At 35.7% G+C, this 23,278-nt stretch overlaps 1 protein-coding gene across 1 annotated transcript; it reads right to left on the bottom strand.

Moving 5' to 3' along the window:
- Nucleotides 1–1,526: 1,526 nt before the first annotated feature.
- On the bottom strand, nucleotides 1,527–16,080 carry LOC136814122 (haloacid dehalogenase-like hydrolase domain-containing 5). The gene is made up of 8 exons (XM_067070630.1): nucleotides 15,539–16,080; nucleotides 9,090–9,202; nucleotides 8,469–8,559; nucleotides 7,761–7,797; nucleotides 5,365–5,539; nucleotides 3,158–3,349; nucleotides 2,230–2,306; nucleotides 1,527–1,862 (listed from the first exon to the last, which is right to left on the bottom strand). The coding sequence occupies exons 1-8, from the start codon at nucleotides 15,899–15,901 to the stop codon at nucleotides 1,621–1,623; spliced, it is 1,290 nt and encodes a 429-aa protein (XP_066926731.1). The 5' UTR covers nucleotides 15,902–16,080; the 3' UTR covers nucleotides 1,527–1,620.
- Nucleotides 16,081–23,278: the final 7,198 nt, after the last annotated feature.

Here is a 23,278-nt window from a genome sequence, read left to right as displayed (position 1 = left end):
TTACCCTTGGGTCGTTTTCATCCAAATTTTGATATTACATGTACTTTTTGGTGTAGATTCCGAAAAAACCGGTCCGAAGTTCTGAAAATGTCACGGGAAGGCTGTACGGGGGGGGGTCCCCGCAATTACAGGACCCCCCTCCCGTAGCGCCGGACCGAGCTTACAACTAAATTTGGGACACACTGGCAGCCTTTAGAGAAAGTGTCAAATTAATCGAAAAAGCAGCGAACAATTTAGACCGACAGTTTGAAAATTGACTTGGTGTTAGATTTTGACGATTGAACCCTCACTACCATTACACAGTTCAACTCATCTTCAACCCATACCGAAATCTCCTATCCATAATAAAAAGAGTTTAAGGAAAATCTGATGATATTTGATCCTCACTCTAACTTTACAATTTTCTTCAAATTTTCCTACAGGTTTTATACAACATGAAAAAAATGTTCGTTTTAACAGTTCATATATATGCTAAAAAGTGCCTTTTTCAATACAAAAACTATGCTATATTAATGATGATAACTACATAAAAACTCAACAAGGTGTACCTTCATAGGGTACATCATTAACCCTTCCAATACTGGGTGCAGAATAGCCTAGGGTCTATGGGCGGAGATTGCCTATTTGATTCATAATCCTGGATAACTAACGGCTGTTGATATGAGGGCGGGTTGGCCCGGCTAGGTGGGGTGGGATAAAGAATTATATAAAGAATTTAGCGCTGTCCTCACTTACTAAAATTAAAACAACTTTTGGAACGTTTTTTCTAAGAAAGTGTGACCAGTGAAAGAAAAATTGTTTAGTTGTGTTTTAAACTGTCATAAAGAGCTTGGATATTCAAACTTATAGCTCAAACCATGCTATTCATTTCACCATCAGTATATAAAAGAAGAAATAGCGTGGATCTACAGGCTATGCACACGGGTAATAGGCTATATACTAACAAAGGCATGCTCATTTTTCCTAAGAAAATTTGCATAATGTAGCAATCATATAAACTAAAAAAAAAACTCTTTTGTAAAACTTCTATACAATCTGTTAAATATTAATTCTATATTTACATCAACAAAACAAACAAAAAACGACGCTTTAATTTCGTGATTTACCGTCGTTTTACATAAGACTCCATTGCCACTTATCTATCGGAAAAAGGTCGTTGAGCGTTGAAACGAGTTGCGGAAGGTTACGCAGTTTCGTATATAGACACAAGATTTCCTGTACCTTCAGTAAAAAAAGCCTTCCAATCTTATGCTGGTTATCCCGGAAAAATCGAAGTGCGGTAAAGGGAATCTTGTGCTAAAACGACGGTATGATGTTGGTTGTCGAGTGTCCTTGTTATGCTCTGTGGTATTGACAGCTTTCTAAAGCAGCATCTGGTTAAAAATATAGCACACTTCCTTTATCAACTTATGAACAACCCATATGGGAATTATTGCAAATCATATGTAATTGCGGTGCACTTGTACCATGGGTGACTTTTTCGGGTGCACAGGACCACCCAGTAAACAACACAACCAATCATTTTAAACAAGAAATTTCGAACAGAGAGGGGTGATCCTTGCCAACTTGTTTTCCTTTTTATTTCTTTTTAATTCTCAATCACAACTAAACACCATGGACTTAAACACCGTTTCCCTTGGTAACATTTTCTGCTTTAATAATGGTGTCCACAGCATCGAGAACATCTTCACACACGTAAGTTGGTACAGCTAGGTCCGCTCTACAAACAGTGTCGCGATGTAAGTGAGTCACGGATTCTGAAGGCTGCAGTTGTGAGCTCGGGTTGTAAACACCGGTTTTTACTAAAACCGATTTCATCCGATTCGGGCGATCCATTCGATGTGGATGGATTGGGTCAGTGGCTGTAAAAAAGTGAAGTATAGGCCATTTCACAGTCGAAATGAATTATAGGTAATCATTAAATCATTAAAAACAACACTGGTAGGCTTTTTCGTAGTTGCCGTCTTCTCGACTTACTTAACCGCTTACCTTCTACAGTCTGACCCCAAAAAAAAGCGGACAATTTTTATTTTAAGTAAAATAAATCCTCAAAACTCATTATCTAAACTGGGCTTAGAATAATTGAATAATTTAAATATTAAGTCATAAAATTTGGCATAAATAATGAGAATATTATATTATATAAAATTTTGTCCACTTTTTTTTTGGGGCAAGCTGTATTATCTTGGGTATTTTCGCAGGTGAAAGATCGTTAGTTGAAATACTTACTGATATCAGAGCCTTTGACAGCCTTCAAGTAGTTATTGTAAAGGTTTGCACCGTATATATCTGTATCAATGTTGTCCCTAAAAGAATACATATAAAATGTAGATTGGATATCTTATCTTATACTCTCATGTGCCTAAAAACGGGATGGTCGGAATAGGGGGCTGGAAAAATCTTCAAATTTCAATAAACGTAGGGGAGGAGTTGGACATTGTAACTCTTAATACCCCCAGATAAGGTAATTATAGACTAAAACCTGACTTTTTAGAGCAAATCTTTTGACAGCTTTACATAGTTTCATCCCCCCTGTATGTTTAGCGGGGGTCTTCAAATTCTCAGACAACCCTGTAAGGGGGGGGGGTTGAAAAAGTCTCAATTATTAGGGGGTTTGGTAATTAGGGGAGGGGGGGGGGGGTGAAAAAGTCTCAATTATTATGGGAGTCATTCCCGTCGAAAATTTTATCCCAGGGTTCACGATTATATAATATGGGGTTTGATTATATAGGGGGTTTGAACCACCCAGGAAACTATGCTTTAAATGAATGAGCGGGGGGTTATTAGGCACCTGAAATTATCTGCCAAAATTAATAATAAAATCCTATTTTGTTAAATTTGAGGAAAACTATCAGTCCCGAAGAACTTTCGTTTCAATTTTTTCGTATCTTTTGAGAGCTTTAAAAAATGATCTTTGTTTTTTAGACTATACAGGGTGTCCTGAAAAAACGGGAAAGAAAAAAATATGTCGTTAAGTAGAAATAATTAGTGGGGTTAATGATGCGTATTTCAACAACCAACATGTATGATTTGGCAGTAAAAGGCACAAAACTGTGAAAATATAGTGCCATCTGCGAAATTAAGCCCCGCGAAATCTTTGGCGGATGAGCTCAACCGCGAAAGTTTATCATATTAAAGTAATGTATTAGGAACTCACCCCACACCATAAATGGTGTCGATCATGACATTTTCGCCGTATAATTTCTTGGCGTAATCCAATATCACACCTTGTGAGTAACGATATGTAAACAGGTTCGGTTTACCCAGGATGGCCGTGTACTCCAAACGTCTGCCGGTCAACTTTTGGAATAAACTTTCAAGACATAAGATGAAACCTCCATGACCAAACCTGATGGTGAGAAAGAATTATTTTTCTATACTAAGGCAAAAAGCAAATGTTACTTTTACGGGATATGTGTCGAAACATTTAGATTTTAAAGAATTAATGAAAATTTATAAGGACTCGAAGAAGGGGATGAAGGACATCACCATGAATTAATTTTCTTTCAATCGGGCTCCGTCCCCAGAGGGTTTAGGATTACACAAAAAAAAACCGGAAAAATTCAATGAGCCAATCTCCAGGAAAGCTGGTAATTAACCTAGACGAACAATCAAATAGATCGAAATAATAGAACATCCCAAGGTAGACCTAAAAATTGACAGAATAAAATAACTAAAGTTCCGTGGTAGTGTTTCACTATTTCAGTAAGTATCTTCTGTTAACAGCTGTATCGAAGAAAGAAAATTCCAAGTTGATGGTTTTTTGATCAGGAAAGGGTGACTCATTTCCCTGCCCTAATTTGATGAGCAATAGCCTGAACAGCGCATCGAAAATCCCTTTTCAAGATCAATATGTAAGACAGAATTCAAAATTCACATAATGACGTTCCAAGAGACAAAGTTTTCTTATCAAGGCGGGTATATTTGAAAGATTAAGAACTGTAGACTAGAGATGAAATTCAAAATAATTTTCAGCAAAGGAAGGATGAAAAGCAATTCAACTAAATAGACTAAAAAGGTTCGGACGAAGGATTATATTTCAATTTTCGGTTTCATCACTTTATCAGTTCATAAAACCCGAGGTCAAAGCTAAACACATCAAGCCTGAAAAAAGTGAAAACTGGTAGTTAAGGTTGAAGAAAAACGCAGTGTTCCTCCTCTCACTATAGAAATATCAGAAAGATGACCATGGTCTCTCAAAAACATTCGCTACATCCCTTAAGAGCAGAGCGTCATGTGAAATAAATGGACGATCTACTGTATATTATGAGATTACAAAATAAATACATGACCAGACAAACCGCAACCAAGTAGCAGGCAAAACCAAAATAAAACAAAAAGCAAAGGAATTATTTGAAAGGAAGCGTACCTTGCGAAAGTTTTATTGAGAGCTATCAGAAGGTTGGATGAAAGATTTTTTAAGGAGGGTAAAAACACAGACGGAGCAGCCTAGTAATGTAGCTGGAAGGTACCATTTAGTTGGAAGGGTAACGAAAGGGTAAAGATTGTCTCTTTTACTCTTGTTTTGAATAGTACCATGCAAGAGATTAACACTAGTTGAACCAAGGCCATGGTTGAACACAGATGACCTGTTTTCGCAAGTGTGTTGATGTTGTTGCCTTCCATCCGGAAGAAATTCAGATTGAAAGATTGAAGTTTTTCCAAAAATTAAAAAATCATATTATTTCATTCAAAAATTGATAAGTAAAGTACTTGACAAATACCAAACAAACTATACTGGGTGAATTTTAGCCAATTTCGCCATTAGCATTAAAACCAAGTTTACAACTTAAAACGACACTACCGTAAATCACCGATTAAGCGCCCGGGCGCTTATTTAATTTTTCAGGCTCTGAGGGGGGCGCTTATTCAAGCGGGGCACTTATTCAAGCGGGGCGCTTATATTTTTATTTCAGAAATTCGTATATCAACAAATTCGGAATCTGCTTAAACTTAACTTCAAAAAAGGATGAATAAAAGAAAAATCCAATAAGAAACAGAAAAAAAAGAAAGCTAAAAGACCTTGATTTTTATTTTTGTACCAATTTTTTTCGACTGTTAATCATCTGAAGAGAAATTCTTATCCCGGAAATTAGCCTAGGCCACCAATTCGAATAAGCGCCCCTCCCTGGAGGGGGGCGCTTATTCAAAGGGGGGCGCTTATTCGAGCGGGGCGCTTATAAAATTATTTTAACTAAATGGGGGCGCTTATTCGAACGGGGCGCTAATTCAAGCGGGGCGCTTAATCGGTGATTTACGGTATACATTCCATAGGAGTCAAAGTTAGGTAGTAAAAGTAATGAGCGTAGAGAAGGCTAAGATAGACCTTTGTATTTTCGAAGGAAAATATATAGCTTTACAAACCTTGGGTTTGTTGCTTCACTCATCCATAGGTAGTCAGTGTTGACAGCCACAATCGGGAGATGGTTGCCAATCAGTGGCTCGTACTTTTGGTTGGGGACGCCGTTTGATAGCAACACGTCAATCACAATCTGTAAACTCTTTTCCCAGTTCACTGGTTCTCCCATTAATAAGACAGCTGAAACGAGAGAAGAAGGTAAAATTATTTATCAACCTTTAAAGGGCTACATACAGCGACCGTAGTATAGCGGTAGAGCGTCCGGCTACGGTGCGCAAGGTTGAGGGTTCAACCCCAGCCGGGTCATACCAAAGATTCCCAAAATGGTACTTGATGCTTCTCTGCTTGATGGTCAGCAATTTAGAGAAGGATCAAGGGTAAGTGGAGTAATCCAGGGAGAAAGAGTGGCGCCCTCCTCTACCTTTGGGTAGACAGCTATCGAAAGAGGAGCCTTCGGGTCGCCTCCGACTGCGGTCGCAGACTTACTTACTTAAAGGGCTACATTATTGATTTCAAAACCCCGAAGGGGCTAGAAACGAAACTCCTGCATGGGAAAAGCCACTTTTCCCTATCCAAAATGTGTGTGAGCCGTGTGGTTTTCACTCAAACTCAGGATTTAGATACATTAATAAATGTGGAGAGACTTCAAGATAAAAGCAATGCATTTAAAACGGACATTGTGTTTTTGAAGGAAGATACCACTTGAATTTTTCAAAAGAAGATATATTACTTTTTTTCGGAGGAAAATTTTCTTTGCATTTTGAAAATGTTCTTTGAATTTTGAAAGGTAAACAAGTTTATTTTAGAAGGAAAATCATTCTTTTGTATTCTTGAAGGGAATACTTTTTTGTTTTTGAAAGAAAAGGCTTTTTTACTGTATAAGTTTTCTTTCTAACTTGACACTATATCCGACTGAAAGGTGATTTGTGTGGGCCAAACAACTTTTCCAGTCAGATATTGATGTTGTTTCGAGTGGGGCGGTCGGGTGACGGGGAACGAACAAGTCAGCCTACCACGTTTAGACAAGAGGTTTCGTTTTTTCGAGTTTAGTGCACGCTAGATCTTACTTCCTAAACAATTGTCCGAGTAAAAAAGAAATTTATCATATTACGCTATTAAGAGAAGGATAAGTACAAAAAGTAACAAGAGCTGAAAACAGGACATGTTATTCAAGATAATGAGGAAAGAGGGTCCTCACGAAAAAAGGCTTAGAAGATTTTACAAAGGGATTTACAAGGGTTTACAAGCGTAAAACGTCCCGCTAGAGAAGAGATTACATCTCAGGTCAAAGGGAAAAGTCTGCTTTAGAGACGTTTTGTAACTGATTACATAATGTATTGTATAATTTTATGTTTTGAGTTTCTCCTTGTAAGACAGGTCAAGTACATGGGTTATTCTCTGTGACTTTTCATTCGCAGAACAAGTTTCTAAACTAAAGTTAGAGTTTCTCTTTAAACATTATTCATTTCCTTGCCTTATTTGAAAGCTTTTGAGTGAAATCTTTCCCAGAAAAAAACGATTTTTGGTGGAAAAAAGTATATAGATACAGTACAAAAATATGGACAAATATTGAAGATAACAATTTTTATTAAGTAGTTCATTCATCCATGTTGGAGCGTAAGGAATACACCTTTTCAACCGTAGTCGCGCGGTCAGGCGCGTGCTTCTTAGTTATTTAATCATCCTCCCCTAAACTCGGTCCAATCCTTTTTTGACACATTTTTCTATCGTCTATAGGTGCAAAAAAAGGACTGGGACAGTTTTAGTGGGATAAAGCGGACAAAAAAATGCCCGCGCGTCAATTGGCGGCTACGGTCGAAAAAGTGTATAGTTGTTTATTCAAGATTTAAACATGTCATCTCAGACAGACGGAAAAAATGATCATCAGTCAAACGATAACAAACTTTCTGATTCGAAAGTGAAAAAACCTGTTATTCCAGATTTACTATGTGTTTTACAGGAGCGTGTCAAAATGACATTATCTTTAAACATTTCAAATTTCATACATAGGAAACAAATAGCCTTGCTTTGGATATCATCGGAAACTATAATCAACCCAGCCTTTCGTTTGCATCCAAAATAGTATGATTAATGAAATCAACATTTCACAGAAGATTCTATTAATTAAGACCAGACTTTAATCGAAAAAAAAAGAATATAAAATATTCAAACTAAAAAAAACGGGTCATGCTGGAGTTTTTACAAGTTCTTTGATGACTCTGTTACTCGTTAAATGGTTGAGACAAACGATTTTATTACTTTTTCTAAAGAACGCGTCATCCCTATTGTTTAAAAATAACCAATCAGTTAAGCATCTTGTAAAAACTCCAGCTCATCCCAAAAGAAACACAGAAGAACAAAAAGAGGGTTCAACGAAAATGAAACCCTGGATTTGACGTACCTTCAATGGGGTAGAATGGCTTTTCAGGAGCTAAAGGCTATAGAAAAAATAAAGAAATGCAAACTTTAACTGGCAATAACTGGAAGCTTTTGAAGAATTATAAGTTAAGCATGTTCACTACACGCTTTTTTTTTTTTATAAGAATTCACTTTATAAGAATGTCCATGATGAAAATGGCCAAAAATTGAAGAATATGCTAAGAATATCACCATCATAGAATTTTGCTACTCAAGCTAAGAATGCCATTTTTAGACCATTTTTTAGTCAATTAGGATCCTAACCTAAGAATGCTGTAAGAATATTTTAGGATGATTTTCCCAAAAAAGTTAAGAATATCCATGATGAAATGGATTTACACCGTTCTTATAAAAAAAAGCGTGTACCAAGCCCTTTTCAGAAATCGGAAAATTGACATCTTGAAATTTCATCAAAAGTTTGACTTTTCAGAGACTCCTGGGGGGCCTTAATATTGCAATAAAAAATTTCTGTATCAAAAGTTATGGCTCGTTGAAGTACTACCGGGGTATTTTGACCCCTCTACTAAGAATATTCGTAGTCGACAGCGAACGTGTTGATAGCCAACAAATGAAAGAATATAATTCTAGAAGACAGCGGAAACCAAAAAAAAAACAATGCACAAGTCTCACTCAGTGGAAATGAAAATTCCTGATTTTGTTAAAAATGTCTCATCTTTGGGTAGCTACTTACCATTCGTTCTTGTTTCCTTCGATCATTGACATCAAGCTCTGGAAAATATCCATCAATATGATTCACATGCGACACTTTGGAAAAACCACACCTGTTTCGTTAAATTTCATCACAGTTAAGGGTAATTGGTTTGTAAAAAAATAGAATTTAAATCCAATCAATGGTGGCACATTTCATTAGTCCTGTTTTTTATCATTTTTTGATTAATTCACTCATTCATTCATTCACTCATCCATTCATTATTCTTACTTTGTATATTTAAAATTATTGTAAACTAAAATAAATAATTCCATGCATATTTCTGATGTCATCATTAAAATGGCAAGAAGCTGTGACAGCATTTGATCTTATGGAGAAATAATTATTTTGAACTGACTTTAAAAAGTTAAAAACAAATTATGTAGATTATTAATGAATAGGATCAAATTAAAAACAGTTTACTCATGGTGACAGAAATATAACAGCATGTCTGTGAAAATATGCAAATATGCAAATTTGTAATTCGAAATTTGAGGCAACCGTTTAGCTGAGGTTAAAGTTTTTTAAAAAGATATCAGTCATAATATAAAGACAAAAGAATTTAGTTTCCCCAAACAAAAATAAATTTTTTAGAAAAGATACATTTGTGCAATTTCCGAGACAGGTCCTTGTCCAGAAACCATGACATGTTTATGATGTAGAATGTCCAATATCCTGAGCGGTGAATGCGATAATACCACTTGATCAGGGTCCACCTAAAAAAATCAAACATTTGTGTCTGAAAAAGCAGGAAAAAGGCCTAATCTGTTATCTACAAGCAGAAATTATCACATACTAACTTTATAAAATACTTTACTTTGCAAATTCAAGGGAAGTGCTTATAAGTTCAACTGTCTTCAAAATTTGCCAAAAGTTTAAAGCTATACAAGTGTCCTTGCTTTCATCCTTCCAAATATTCCCCCAAAATGGTGAACAAATTGGGATTTTTTCATAAAGAATATTTTCACTTTTTCTCATTTTATTCAAAAAATGGCGAGATTTCAAAATTTAATTCATAAATTTGGTGGTTGTTCATGTTTATAGTAAATAGAACTTTAAAACTAAACCATTTTTGGACTGGACAATGGTGGATTGGATTGGGGCCCATTTTAGATTTATCAAAAGTTTTCCTCACCCCCTCTTTACTTTATCTCAAATCCTTTTTACCTTCCTCCCTTTCACTCAGGTAGGTAGCCATTTTTTAAACGTAAACCCTTTTTCCCTAAAGCCTGCCGTCCACTTAGTCTATTTTTAGATATCGCGAAAAATCATCCATAAATAATCGCAGAATAAACCTGTCTATTGCGATAGTTTTTAACAATAGAACCACCTGCATTTCTTTTATTTCGATGTTTGCATCAGATCGAATTACATGTGATCGAAGAAAAAATGATACAAAATCATTTGCGATAAAAACATCTTCATCACATGAGAGTATTTTTGACTTTTGGTGTGTGCTCTAGTGTATTGTGATTGTATTGTATCCTATTTAATAGTGGAAAAGTAAAATCTAAAAATAACTTCAGACACAAGATAACATTTCGCGTACATTTTGCGATAGCCAAAAACAGCACGGACGGCAGGCTTAACTGGTCCCTTAATTGATTGTGTTGATTGATTGACATATATTTTCTAGAAGATATGCACAAAAGAGTAGATTCAGTTTACATTCTTTCTTGGAAGTAAGACATGACTTCTATCCCAGATCTCCCTTTTTATAATCAGCAACCCCGTTTTGACACTTTTGGAAATAATAAATATATAGAAACAAATGATATACTTCTTTTCAGGATTTATTAAAAACTGGGTGAGCTACCTTTTGAAGGATGTAATGGGCCGTGTTGAATAATTAAGCATCACAACAAGAACACAAGAACACTAATTATACTTATAATTAGTAGGTTAGTGTACCAAATATTTTTCAATTATTGCTTTTGATGATTGAGTCAGTGGAGTTTTCAATAGACCTTCTGCAGGACAGGGGTTTTTCCTTGGTTTTTGATGGGCTGGACGAATGAAAAATAAACTCAAATTCTTGATTATAGGCCCAGCAAATTCTTAATCTTAGGAAGCCCAGTGTATTAATTAGCGTGAATTTGCACTTGAGACTGCAAACCAAACTTTAAAATTAAGAAATTGTAATTTTTTTGAAAGCAAAACAAAACGACTATTGTATATATTCAACATGGTTTTTTGCCTCTTGAAATGGATTAATTTTCAATTTTTTGCTTTTAAGTTTTCCATAAGCATATTGCGAATAGCGAAATGCAATACACGGATTTGATCTGTATTATATTCCAAGTGAAATTGTGTTCTACAAAGGGTCAAATTGGGGTCAAAGGTGTAAATTCTTGACACCAGACAACATTTGGTCTGGATGCGAAAAAGTAAAGTTTTAACATTAAATTAACACATACTCTCGGGTGCCTATAATAAACGTATAGACCAAAATAAACGTACAGGGGAGAGAATAAAATTGGAATTAATAAACGTACAGGCTGAAATAAACGTACAGGCGAGAAATCAGAGCTAAAATAAATAAACGTACAGGCTAAAATGAACGTACAGGGAATAATGTACCAAATTTTCAAAAGTAGAACATCCAGGTCGAAACGACTGACTTAAAAAGTATAGGTATATCTCTTATAGATCAATGACAAGTACTAAATAAGCAATACGTTCGAATGTAATTAACGGCCTTTCAACATATCTTACTTGAACAAAAAATAACAAATTTTTCCAGTATGAATTGGGCGATATTGGGTGAAAATAAATAAACGTACAGGAGAGAATAAACGTACAGGCGGGAAAATTCTTCAGAATAAATAAACATACAGTTCTTAATAAGGTGCGTCATAGTGTCCTCCTGGGTTGGTTTTCCCCACTAAAAATCAAAATTTTTCTCCATTCCCCCCTCTTTTATTTCCCCCACCATATTTCAAAATTTTTCGGTTCCCCCCTCTTTTTTGAATTCCCCCAGCTATTTGAAGATTTTGCGGTTCCCCATATGGTTAACATAAAAATGCCTTAAATCAAGTTTGAAATTTTGGAAAGCTTGAAAAAATAGCCTTGAAAGTGCTGGAAAAATGAAATTGTATTGAAAAGTTGGTTTATCCCAAAAGATTTGCTGATTTTATTGCTTAAACAGGTTTTGCAACATGATCACCTTGAGATCAGTGAAGTTCCCCCAGTCAAAATCTCCTAAATTTATGGTTTTCCCCCCTCTTTATTTTCCCCCAGCAAATTTCAAATTTTTCATTTTCCCCCATACTTTAAAAAAAGGGCCAAAATCAGAATCCCCCCCCTTTATAAAGGGGGGGGGAGGACACTATGTGCGTACAGGCGGGAAATTTGACACAAAAATAATAGGCACCCGAGAGTACTGTATATAAGTTGGTCTAATGTTAACATCCCTCTTCTAATTCCGACACCCTTCTTTAAAGATAGGAATAATTAGACCAACTTACGAAACAAATTTCACGACCCACAGTGTATCTTGAGCAGACCTCAAAAACATTTTCCAGTCGAATGTTTGAGCAGGCCAAAATAGAAAAACATTCTTTTGACCCAAACATTGATGTTTGGGTCAAGTTCAGTTCACAAAATTTGTGATTTTCCCTTTGGGTGGACCAGTTTGAAATCTTTTTCAGGATCAAAATCGCAGAATGGCCCATTACTGTATTAGTCTAATTTCTACAAATTGAGTCTGGTGTTTGGATTGTTTTGTTGTAAAAAATTTCTCATTTGACATTCACATTAGGTGCTTTTGTAAGTCTAGTGCATTGGCAGGACAGACACACTGTTCTGGCAGGCAGGGTCGTTGGGCCATTCCAGAAAATTTTTGTTACCCCCTGTCGGACGACGTGCATTTTAAAATTTATTCTAGCCTCGGAAATAATTTTTCTTTTCCAGCGGTGGTCGGAAATTCTGATAAAAAATCCATGTACTTTTGCAAAATGCATCAGAAATTCCACTCTTTTTTGCCTTTTTTAATTCAATTGCCTTGGAAATACACCTTTGCCATAATTCGTAAAACTAACGCACACGCAATATTTTGATGCTCTCCACCGTTTGGTCTCTGGAGGTAACCAGACGGTGTCAATCGAACAACTTCAAACGGAAATCGCAATCGAACCAATCGAACGCAAACGAACGCGATCGAATGATTGCGATTCGATTGCCGAACGCAATCGAATCTCAATCGAACGGCCGATTCTTGGGTAATATTCGATTGTGTTCGATTGCGTTCAAGTAACGTTCGATTGGTTCGATTGATAGCCAACCTATGTTTAATTGGTTCGATTGATTGTAAATTACCTTCGATTGATCTTCGATTATGATTATTTTCGATAAGTTTGATTGCGATTAAATTAACTTTGATCACTCCTTTAAAGCTCTTTTTAGCGTGGACGGCCGAATGCATAAGTAACCGTACTAGAATGAATAAAATAGAATACAATTGAATCAATCGAACGCAATCGAACATAGTCGAATACAATCAAACGTAATCGAAGCAATGGAACGGCAAATTCTGGGTAATATTCGATTGCGTTCGACAATCGAATCGCAATTATTCGATTGTGTTCGATTGGGTTCAATTGATTCGGCGTTCGATTCGTTCGATTGACACCGTCTGGAGGTAAACAAACCCGTTTTTGCCTGCGTTCCCTTAGGGAAAGTTGGTTTTTTGAGCTTTTCTTAAGTTCTGTTGAACAAAATCCCCTCAATCAAATTTTAGTATGTTCAATCTATTCATGATATTATACCACCCTGAAATTATTTTGCCAAAAGAAGATCGCTGTCAAAAGTTAGAGGCTCAAATCCCACTTCCCCTAACCCCTCACAGTAGCAGTGGGCTATAGAGACCTTTTTTTTCAAAATTAAGTTTGCATAATTTTTTTTGGTTGGTTGGGACCCAAATAACATAAATCTAAGATATTTTTGCATATTTCCAAAAAATGGCGGTTCTCCGCCCTTTTTTATGCCCAAAATGGGCCATTTTCGGGCCATTTTGCTTGGAAAAAAAATCTAAAACCTGCTGTGTTGGTGCTACAACCATCAAATTAGGCTCAAAATGATCCTTGGAAAAAAGAAGGATTAGAATGTAACAATTATATACCTCTGCTATATATATAAACTTAAAAAATTAGGTTTTTCGGCCAAAATTGACAAAAATTGCGAAAAAACAGGGTTTTGCCTGGAAAAAAATCTAAAATCTGTTCTGTTTGTGCTACAAGCTCAAATTAGGCAAAATATCGTTGGAAAAAGTTAGGATTAGAATGGACAATATATATTCTACCATATATGTAAACTTCAAAAAATTGAAATTGGGCCAAAATTGACCAACTGGGAAAAAAAAGGGTTTGCCTGGGAAAAATCTAAAATCTGTTCTGTTGGTACTATGAACCTCAAATTATGCTTAAAATATTCCTTGGAGGAAAGTAGGATTAGAATGTAACAATTATATACCTCTACCATATATATAAATTTAAAAATTAAGTATTTAGGCCGAGATAGACCGAAACCGGGAAGAAATGGGTTTTGCCTGGAAATGAAAACCTAAAATCTGTTTCTATTGTGCTACAAACCTCAAATTAGGCTTAAAATGTTCCTTGGGAAAAAGCAGGAATCGAATATAGCAATTACATACCTCTACCACATATATAAAATTCAAAAATTAGCTATTTAGGCCAAAATGGACCGACACCAGGAAAACGCTGGGTTTTGCCTGGAAATAAAACCTAAAATCTGCGCTGTTTGTGCTACAAACCTCAAATTAGGCTTAAAATGTTCCTTGGAAAAAAGCAGGATAAGAATGTAGCAATTATGTACCTCTTACCATGTATATAAAATCAAAAAAATTAGGTTTTCAGGCCAAAATGGACGGAAACCGGTAAAACCCAGTGTCTTCCTGGTTTCGGTCCATTTCGGCCTAAATAGCTAATTTTTGAATTTTATATATGTGGTAGAGGTATGTAATTGCTACTTTCGATTCCTACTTTTTCCCAAGGAACATTTTAAGCCTAATTTGAGGTTTGTAGCACAAATCGAACAGATTTAGGTTTTTATTTCCAGGCAAAACCTAGTTTCTTCCCGGTTTTGGGTCTATCTCGGCCTAAATACTTAATTTTTTAAATTTATATATATATGGTAGAGGTATATATTTGTTACATTCTAATCCTACTTTCCTCCAAGGAATCTTTTAAAGTATTAATTTGAGGTTTCATAGCACCAACAGAACAGATTTTAGATTTTTTTCCCAGGCAAACCCCTTTTTTCCCCAGTTTCGGTCAATTTTGGCCCAATATCCAAATTTTTTGAAGTTTACATATATGGTAGAAGTATATAATTGTTACATTCTAATCCTACTTTTTTCCAACGAATATTTTGACCCTAATTTGAGGCTTGTAGCACAAACAGAACAGATTTTAGATTTTTTTCCAGGCAAAACCCTGTTGTTTTGCAATTTTTGTCAATTTTGGCCGAAAAACCTAATTTTTTAAGTTTATATATATGGCAGAGGTATATAATTGTTACATTCTAATCCTTCTTTTTTCCAAGGATCATTTTGAGCCTAATTTGATGGTTGTAGCACCAACACAGCAGGTTTTAGATTTTTTTTCCAAGCAAAATGGCCCGAAAATGGCCCATTTTGGGCATAAAAAAGGGCGGAGAACCGCCATTTTTTGGAAATATCCAAAAATATCTCAGATTTATGTTATTTGGGTCCCAACCAACCAAAAAAAATTATGCAAACTTAATTTTGAAAAAAAAGGTCTCTATAGCCCACTGCTACTCACAGGCAAAAACGCGTTTTTTACCTCCCAAACAATTTTATACACAACGTTGGAGCACACATTTTGCCGGGCCATTTCTGAGAACTTTGAATTACGGGAAAGGCGTATTCATACATTTTCTTCTCTCACCTTGGAAATTTCGAATTTTGGTGAAAACTTTTGCCCTCGGAAATCCTGTGTCTTCCGCTCCCCTGTTATAGACAAATTCTAGAATGGCCCGTTGTATAAGAGAAAGCTTTGGAGAATTTTGTTTACCTCAATACCGAGTCTTTCTTTCAGCTTTTCAGCTTTCTGTTCCTCTGTTTCACAACCCCCATTTGTTAAATATATATATGGAACATTATTGTCCTCTAGTCTATGAATGGCTTCCTTTGCAGTGGGTATAACATTCCGACCCCTAACCAACACTCCATCGATATCAAATACTACTCCAACTTTCACCTTACGTGCAGGTTTAGTGCAATCAATGAAATCCTCTTGAGAAGAGGCAAGTTGAAATGCAGCTGGAGTTTTTCTACTGAGATTTCTACACTGTGAGCAGATAATGAAATGTGATTCTAATTCATGCTTTGATAAAATTCTGCGTTGCAAAGTTGCTGCAAACCTGCTCAAGTTCATTTCACTCAATCAGTCCAAGCAGAGAATATCTTTTAGCAAAATACAATCTTTCTTTCGCCTATTTCCACTGCTAAATTTTCTTAAAAACCATTCAAATCCAGATGTTTTTCTTCTTGGAAAGTTGGACAGATTTTACCGGCATTCTGAACCAAAACCAACAAACCAAGAAATAAATGTTTGAAATTCTGAACATTCAAAAAAAATTACAATGTTGTTTACATTCACTATGTTACGCATGCGTAAAGGTTTTTCCGGGTATGACGTAATTAAAAAAAGTCCGCGAAAAATAATAGCAGTGAAAATTCAACTTTTCTTCCAGATTTTTGAATTAATATCTTTTATAGCAGAGGGAAAAGGAAGAAAAACTTATAGAAATTTTATAGTAACTTATATCAAAGCAAATATTGAACTTTCGTAGATTCAAACGCGCGTAAAAAATATGTCGATTTTCCAACGCCTCCAACACACCTCCAAAATTACAGAAATTAACAAGCAAGTTTTTTGTACGCTGCACGCAACCCCTCTGATACGTTTTTATATAGGGATAGATTAGCAAGCGTCTGCCTTTCTTTGTACCCGGGCCTTATACACAGGAACGCAAGATCAGCACAGTCTGCACAGTGCTTACCCTTATAAAGAACTTTTATAAAAAAGGCAAATTGCCGTGTGAGAGTGGTTTGTAATCAGCAACGAACGTTGTAATGTAATGAGCTAAATGCAAGCAAGCCGTAGCTAATCTCATAATAGATCATATCAATTTTGTGAATACTCTAAAGAGATATGGTGAATTTGACGATCTGACCTGGTTGTTCAACCAAAAAAAAACCGCGTTGCTTTTTGCTTAAATTAAAAACAAAAGTGAATCTGCTCGGAGTAAGCTGCAGGGAAATACAACGACATGGTAATACCAGTATTGTGTGCGTCCACAAGGGTATTTGTCCTGTACTTATAACCACCATGTCTGCCATAAGTAAAAAAAAATCAAAGGCGGCCAAAGAAGACCAAACTCTGACCAGAAGTCAAAGTTTTATCTACGACACATTATAATAAGGTCTTGTCAAACAGTAACATGTGGTTGATCGACCATAGGATTTTTGGGGTAAAAATCACGCAAGCGAAGGGAGGACAATGGGTATTTTTTTCTTTTTTGGCTAAAAATTGCTAATTTTAAGGTGTGAAAAAGAAAAGGTTCACCAAAAGCAGTAATCAGAGGCGCCTTTTTGCACCCCTTTGTTTTTCGACAACCCCTAAAAAATCGGTCGCTTGAGTGAAGGGGGGGGGACAGTTGCCCCCTACGCTACAGCATCTAACTAACAAAAATTTATCAAGCTGTCAATTTAGAGATTAGAGAAGAAGACTTTATAGACATAGGGTCAATCACAGTACCCGCAATGGCTGATACGGTAGGTTGTCATTCCCACGAAATCTTATAGCTACAAAGAATTGTAAGCGCTCTAACTTAGGTTGGAAGGGTAGAGTTTAACTCTGAATTTACAGACTTAAGGACCTTTGAATCTGAAAATTGAAGTATTCGATTACATTTAACAAATAACCCAAAAGCGACAATTTCGCTGAATTTTAAATTCCTAAAAATAAGGAAATAACCAAAATTCTCAATATATTTTATTTGTTGAACAATTTGGTAGCCTTGGTATGAGAGCCTTGCCTGATCCCCAACCTAATTATATTGGTAATTTTCACTTATTGGATATTGTAAATTTTAGTTTAAATTATGCAGGCAATGCGTGTATACTTCCGTCCATTCGATTTTTCACAATAAAAATGAAATGAAAATTGATTTTTTTCAATTATTTTCAATTTTTCATTTTTGTTTTTAAATTAAAAATTGAAAAAAGAAAAATTGAGATTCAATTTTCAATTTTTATTTTTTTGTCCATGTGGGTGAAGTTTCTGTCATGATGATGTATCATTTAGATTAGACGGGGGTCTGAAATGGCAATGTTTGTTGCTTGCGCTTAGGCATCCTTTGTATAATATCTCTATCACATAAAACATTTTACACTGTTTTTTAATATTGTTTCCTTATCTCATCAAATAATAGTGATGATGTAACATCATAAGTATATACTACCTTTTAGAATTATATCATACTTGGCTTTAAACGTAGCTTCTGCAGATGGGTTCAATCTAAGTGTAGTCTGAGATCCAAATCGCAATAGGTATACTTACGCAATATAACATGCAGCAGACCAGAATTGGTGGAGTGATTCTGCAAGATAACTGCCACGCTGGAGTAATCGTCTATTTGAAGGTCCTGAAGATGCTGTAACAGGGCTGGGTGGTTCAGAAAGTTTACAAAGATTTCACTAAGTCACGGTGGAGAATAATCGTGACAGCTACAATTTGCTGTAAGTCTTAAGAACTACTAAACCTAAAAAAACCAACAAAAACCTTCCGTAGAATGACCATAAACACCTCCTTTCCATAATCCCCACACCGATCCGATCCGGCTGGAGATTCAAAGTAACAGATCTTACTGCTAATTTGCCAAAAGCTTCGGTCTTGCATATCATTCCAGTTTGTCAATAAGATCTTATATCATTAGATCATTAGATGTTACATTATTATGTTTTTTCTGATCGTGTAATATGTTAATAATGTGATAAAGATGTTATAGGACAATATGTATAACATCTACAGCAGTCTGCGACAAATCTACCAGCCTAGCTTCACTCTTGCCATGTTCAGACCCCCGTCGACCCTAAATGATACATCATCATGACAGAAATGTCACCCACATGGACAAAAAAATAAAAATTGAAAATTGAATCTCAATTTTTCTTTTTTCAATTTTTAATTTAAAAACAAAAATGAAAAATTGAAAATAATTGAAAAAAATCAATTTTCATTTCATTTTTATTGTGAAAAATCGAATGGACGAAAGTATACACGCATTGCAGGCAAATAAATAATTTTTGAATTGAATTGAATTGAATTGAATCGAACTGGAATTCCGAGATGAAGCTAGACACCCCAATCCGTGACCCGAAAGTATCATTTGATTTTTGATTTAAAATCAAATCGAATTTCAGAAGAAAATTGATTTTCAATTATCCCTCACCAATTAAAAATCAAATTTCAAACCAATTCTCGATTTTTGATTTTTAAATCAAATATTGCATTTATCTGAGATGAGAGCCTGTTCTTGGGAAGCACACTTGTCCAAATGGGACTCGGTTATCTTTCCATGTCACTGACACACACACATGGTACATGAAATTTTGTCCGACTAAGTGTTACTCTGAAGCAAGCGTACAATAATGAATTTCAAAAATCACTTTAAATTTATAATATTTGATTTAAGATTTTTGACCTCTGAAAAGAGGTACTTAGCGCATAGATACCAGGTGTTTCAAAAAGTGTGATTGTGAAAAAACTAAATGAGTATACACTTTTTTTTTATAAGAACAATTTTATAAGAACAATGAGGCTCAAAATCGCCAAAAAATAAGAACAATTTAAGAACAATGCTGAGCCTGAAATACTAAATTTCAAGCAATTTAGGGGCAAAAGTGGTAAAAATTGGGTATAACGCCTAAAATACTTCAATTTCACCGTATAGATAAGAACAGAATAAGAACAATCTGAGGCTCAAAGTGCCAAAAAAATAATAACAGCCAAGCCTCAGAAAAGTTTTACAGGTTCTTATAAAGAAAATTGTAGGAAATCTTTCAGATTTTTTGATCTATGTCCAGTACGGAAAAAAAAGTCAGATTGCACTCAAAAGGAACCCCCAAAAGAAAAGACCCCAATAATCACTTATCATGTCAAAAATACTAGGGAGATAATAAAACATATATGAATTTGAACTAAGCCCATAGTCTATTTGAGACATAGAAGGTATAGGATAGGGGCAAAAAGAAGCAAATTGAACTAAGCCCATAGTCTATTTGAGACATAGGGGGGTATAGGGGCATAGGGGCCCTCGTGGATTTTGATCTTTTTGATCAGTTTGATCAATTAGGGAACTTGAAGTCAAAAAGAAGCAAATTGAACTAAGCCCATAGTCCATTTGAGACATAGGGGGGTATAGGGGCATAGAGGTCCTCGTGGATTTTGATCTTTTTGATCAGTTTGATCAATTAGGGAACTTGAAGTCAAAAAGAAGCAAATTGAACTAAGCCCATAGTCCATTTGAGACATAGGGGGTATAGGGGCATAGGGGCCCTCGTGGATTTTGATCTTTTTGATCAGTTTGATCAATTAGGGAACTTGAAGTCAAAAAGAAGCAAATTGAACCAAGCCCATAGTCCATTTGAGACATAGGGGGGTATAGGGGCATAGGGGCCCTCGTGGATTTTGATCTTTTTGATCAGTTTGATCAATTAGGGAACTTGAAGTCAAAAAGAAGCAAATTGAACCTAAGCCCATAGTCTATTTGAGACATAGGGGGGTATAAGGGCATAGGGACCCTCGTGGATTTTGATCTTTTTGATCAGTTTGATCAATTAGGGAACTTGAAGTCAAAAAGAAGCAAATTGAACTAAGCCCATAGTCCATTTGAGACATAGGGGGGTATAGGGGCATAGAGGCCCTCGTGGATTTTGATCTTTTTGATCAGTTTTTGATCAATTAGGGAACTTGAAGTCAAAAAGAAGCAAATTGAACTAAGCCCATAGTCCATTTGAGACATAGGGGGTATAGGGGCATAGGGGCCCTCGTGGATTTTGATCTTTTTGATCAGTTTGATCAATTAGGGAACTTGAAGTCAAAAAGAAGCAAATTGAACTAAGCCCATAGTCTATTTGAGACATAGGGGGGTATAAGGGCATAGGGACCCTCGTGGATTTTGATCTTTTTGATCAGTTTGATCAATTAGGGAACTTGAAGTCAAAAAGAAGCAAATTGAACTAAGCCCATAGTCCATTTGAGACATAGGGGGGTAAAGGGGCATAGGGGTCCTCGTGGATTTTGATCTTTTTGATCAGTTTGATCAATTAGGGAACTTGAAGTCAAAAAGAAGCAAATTGAACTAAGCCCATAGTCCATTTGAGACATAGGGGGTATAGGGGCATAGGGGCCCTCGTGGATTTTGATCTTTTTGATCAGTTTGATCAATTAGGGAACTTGAAGTCAAAAAGAAGCAAATTGAACCAAGCCCATAGTCTATTTGAGACATAGGGGGTATAGGGGCATAGGGGCCCTCGTGGATTTTGATCTTTTTGATCAGTTTGATCAATTAGGGAACTTGAAGTCAAAAAGAAGCAAATTGAACTAAGCCCATAGTCATATTTGAGACATAGGGGAAGGGATCTTTTTGATAGTTTGATCAATTAGGGGCAAAAAAAGAAGCAAATTGAACTAAGCCCATAGTCCTATTTGAGACATAGGGGGGTATAGGGGCATAGGGGCCCTCGTGGATTTTGATCTTTTTGATCAGTTTGATCAATTAGGGAACTTGAAGTCAAAAAGANAGATTTGAAGGCAAAAATGAGGAGGGAGCGTAATGCCAACCAAACTGAACAACAACAACAACAACAGCCAGATGATCAAGCCAAAGCGTCCTCCTCGGAATCTGAAGATGATTTTTGATTAATTTTTTAATTTTGTTTTTTTTAGTAGGAGGATGATATAATGCTTACATATTCTTGGATACCTAATAGCCCTGCTAATTAATTTTTCGAAAATTTCCATCTCCCTCTTGTCCTAAAATGCTGTATTAACCTCCTTTCTTAAAATCTTCCACCCAGGACATTTTCATAGTTATTTCAATTTGATCTTTACACAGAATGTTTTGTCGTCAAATCACATTTTTGGTCTAAATCTCAGTTGTTCTCACAAAACGCAATACGTGTTCCGTCCTCAATAGTTAAGGGACAAAAGAGAAGAAAGAAAAACGAAATTCTTATTATTTAAAAAAAAGAAAACTTGTAAATTTTTATTTTATGAAAAAAGAAAGCTTGTAAATATAAATTGTAATTTTCAAGAGAAGTTTCCTTTTTGGAAAGGCAGAAGTTTCACTTGATTTTTCTTAAAAGATTTGAGAACAGTAATTGCAAGTTCTTTCTGAATATTGTGTAAAATTGCAAATTTCTTTCCAAGATCCAGGAAGATCTTGGATGATTTATCATACATTCTTACTTGTTAAACTTGCACGATATTCCAATTTCTTGCACTATCTTGCAAGTGTTTTAGTAAGTTCTTACGAGATTCTTGTCAAGTTCTTATAACAAGATCTTGGTAGATCTTTCAAGTTCTTATAAAGAATTTTGACCAGGGAGAGAACATTTTGTTATGGATTTGTACAGTTGTTCTTCAGAAATTATTATGGGGCTTATCGCAACCAACCATCTTAACGAAATAAACAAAGACCAAAGACCGACCAATGGAAACATTTACTTTAGCCCTCTTGAAAATTGAGAGTGGCATAATTTTGACTGACTGACTCACTTTTTAGACCGTTCGACCGACTCACTTTTTAGACCGATCGACCGACTAACTTTTGAAGCCGACCGAATGACTCACGTTTTAGTCCAGCCGACCGACTCACGTTTTAGACCGACCAACCAACTCACGTTTTAGACCGACCAACCGACTCACTTTTTTAGACCGACCGAACGACCGACTCACGTTTTAGACCGACCGAACAACTTACTTTTTAGACCGACCGACCGACTAACTTTTTAGACCGACCGACCGACTAACTTTTTAGACTGACCGACCGACTCACGTTTTTAGGCCGACCGACCGACTCACGTTTTAGACCGACCAACCGACTCACTTTTTTAGACCAACCGACTCACGTTTTAGACCGACAGACCGACTAACATTTACATTTTAGACCGACTAACATTTTAGACCGACCAACTCTTTATTTTATAAGAACACTTTATTTTCCATCATTTTTTTATGTTGTAAATCGGAAAAGGTTATAGTTATTATTGACACCATCATATGATAAAATGAATCATTCTAATTTCATTCAGATTTATATACATTAAATTTATCACTAGCACCTCTTCAATTAACACTAAATCTCATTATAAAAATATTGACATTATCCTATCTTCCATTTCTTTGGGTTCCTTTAATATTGAGCGGCTGATGTTTTCATTTTATACCGTGTACCTCAGTTTTTTGTCCTCACTAAATGTTTTCTGTCTAAATGATTTTAGCCTTCGAGCTTAGCTTCTTGCTTTTAAAGTATTCAGTTATTAATCATTATATGTCTATATAAAAAGTAAAATGGTTAATCGTGAAAAATTGGAAAAATAAACTTTTTTTTTAATTTGTGACACATTTTTTGTTCCTTGAGTTTTTTTATATCGGGAATCCGCCATTTTTCTTTACATCCGTTTACATAGCAACGTGATATACCGTATAGTTTATAGCCCGGGCTTTTACGGAAGAGAGCTA

This window comes from Clytia hemisphaerica, unplaced genomic scaffold, assembly GCF_902728285.1.
Source record: "Clytia hemisphaerica strain Z4C2 unplaced genomic scaffold, Clytia hemisphaerica genome assembly, whole genome shotgun sequence".
In the NCBI taxonomy this organism is placed as follows: Eukaryota; Metazoa; Cnidaria; class Hydrozoa; order Leptothecata; family Clytiidae; genus Clytia; species Clytia hemisphaerica.
This window is presented reverse-complemented; position numbering and strand designations above follow the sequence as displayed.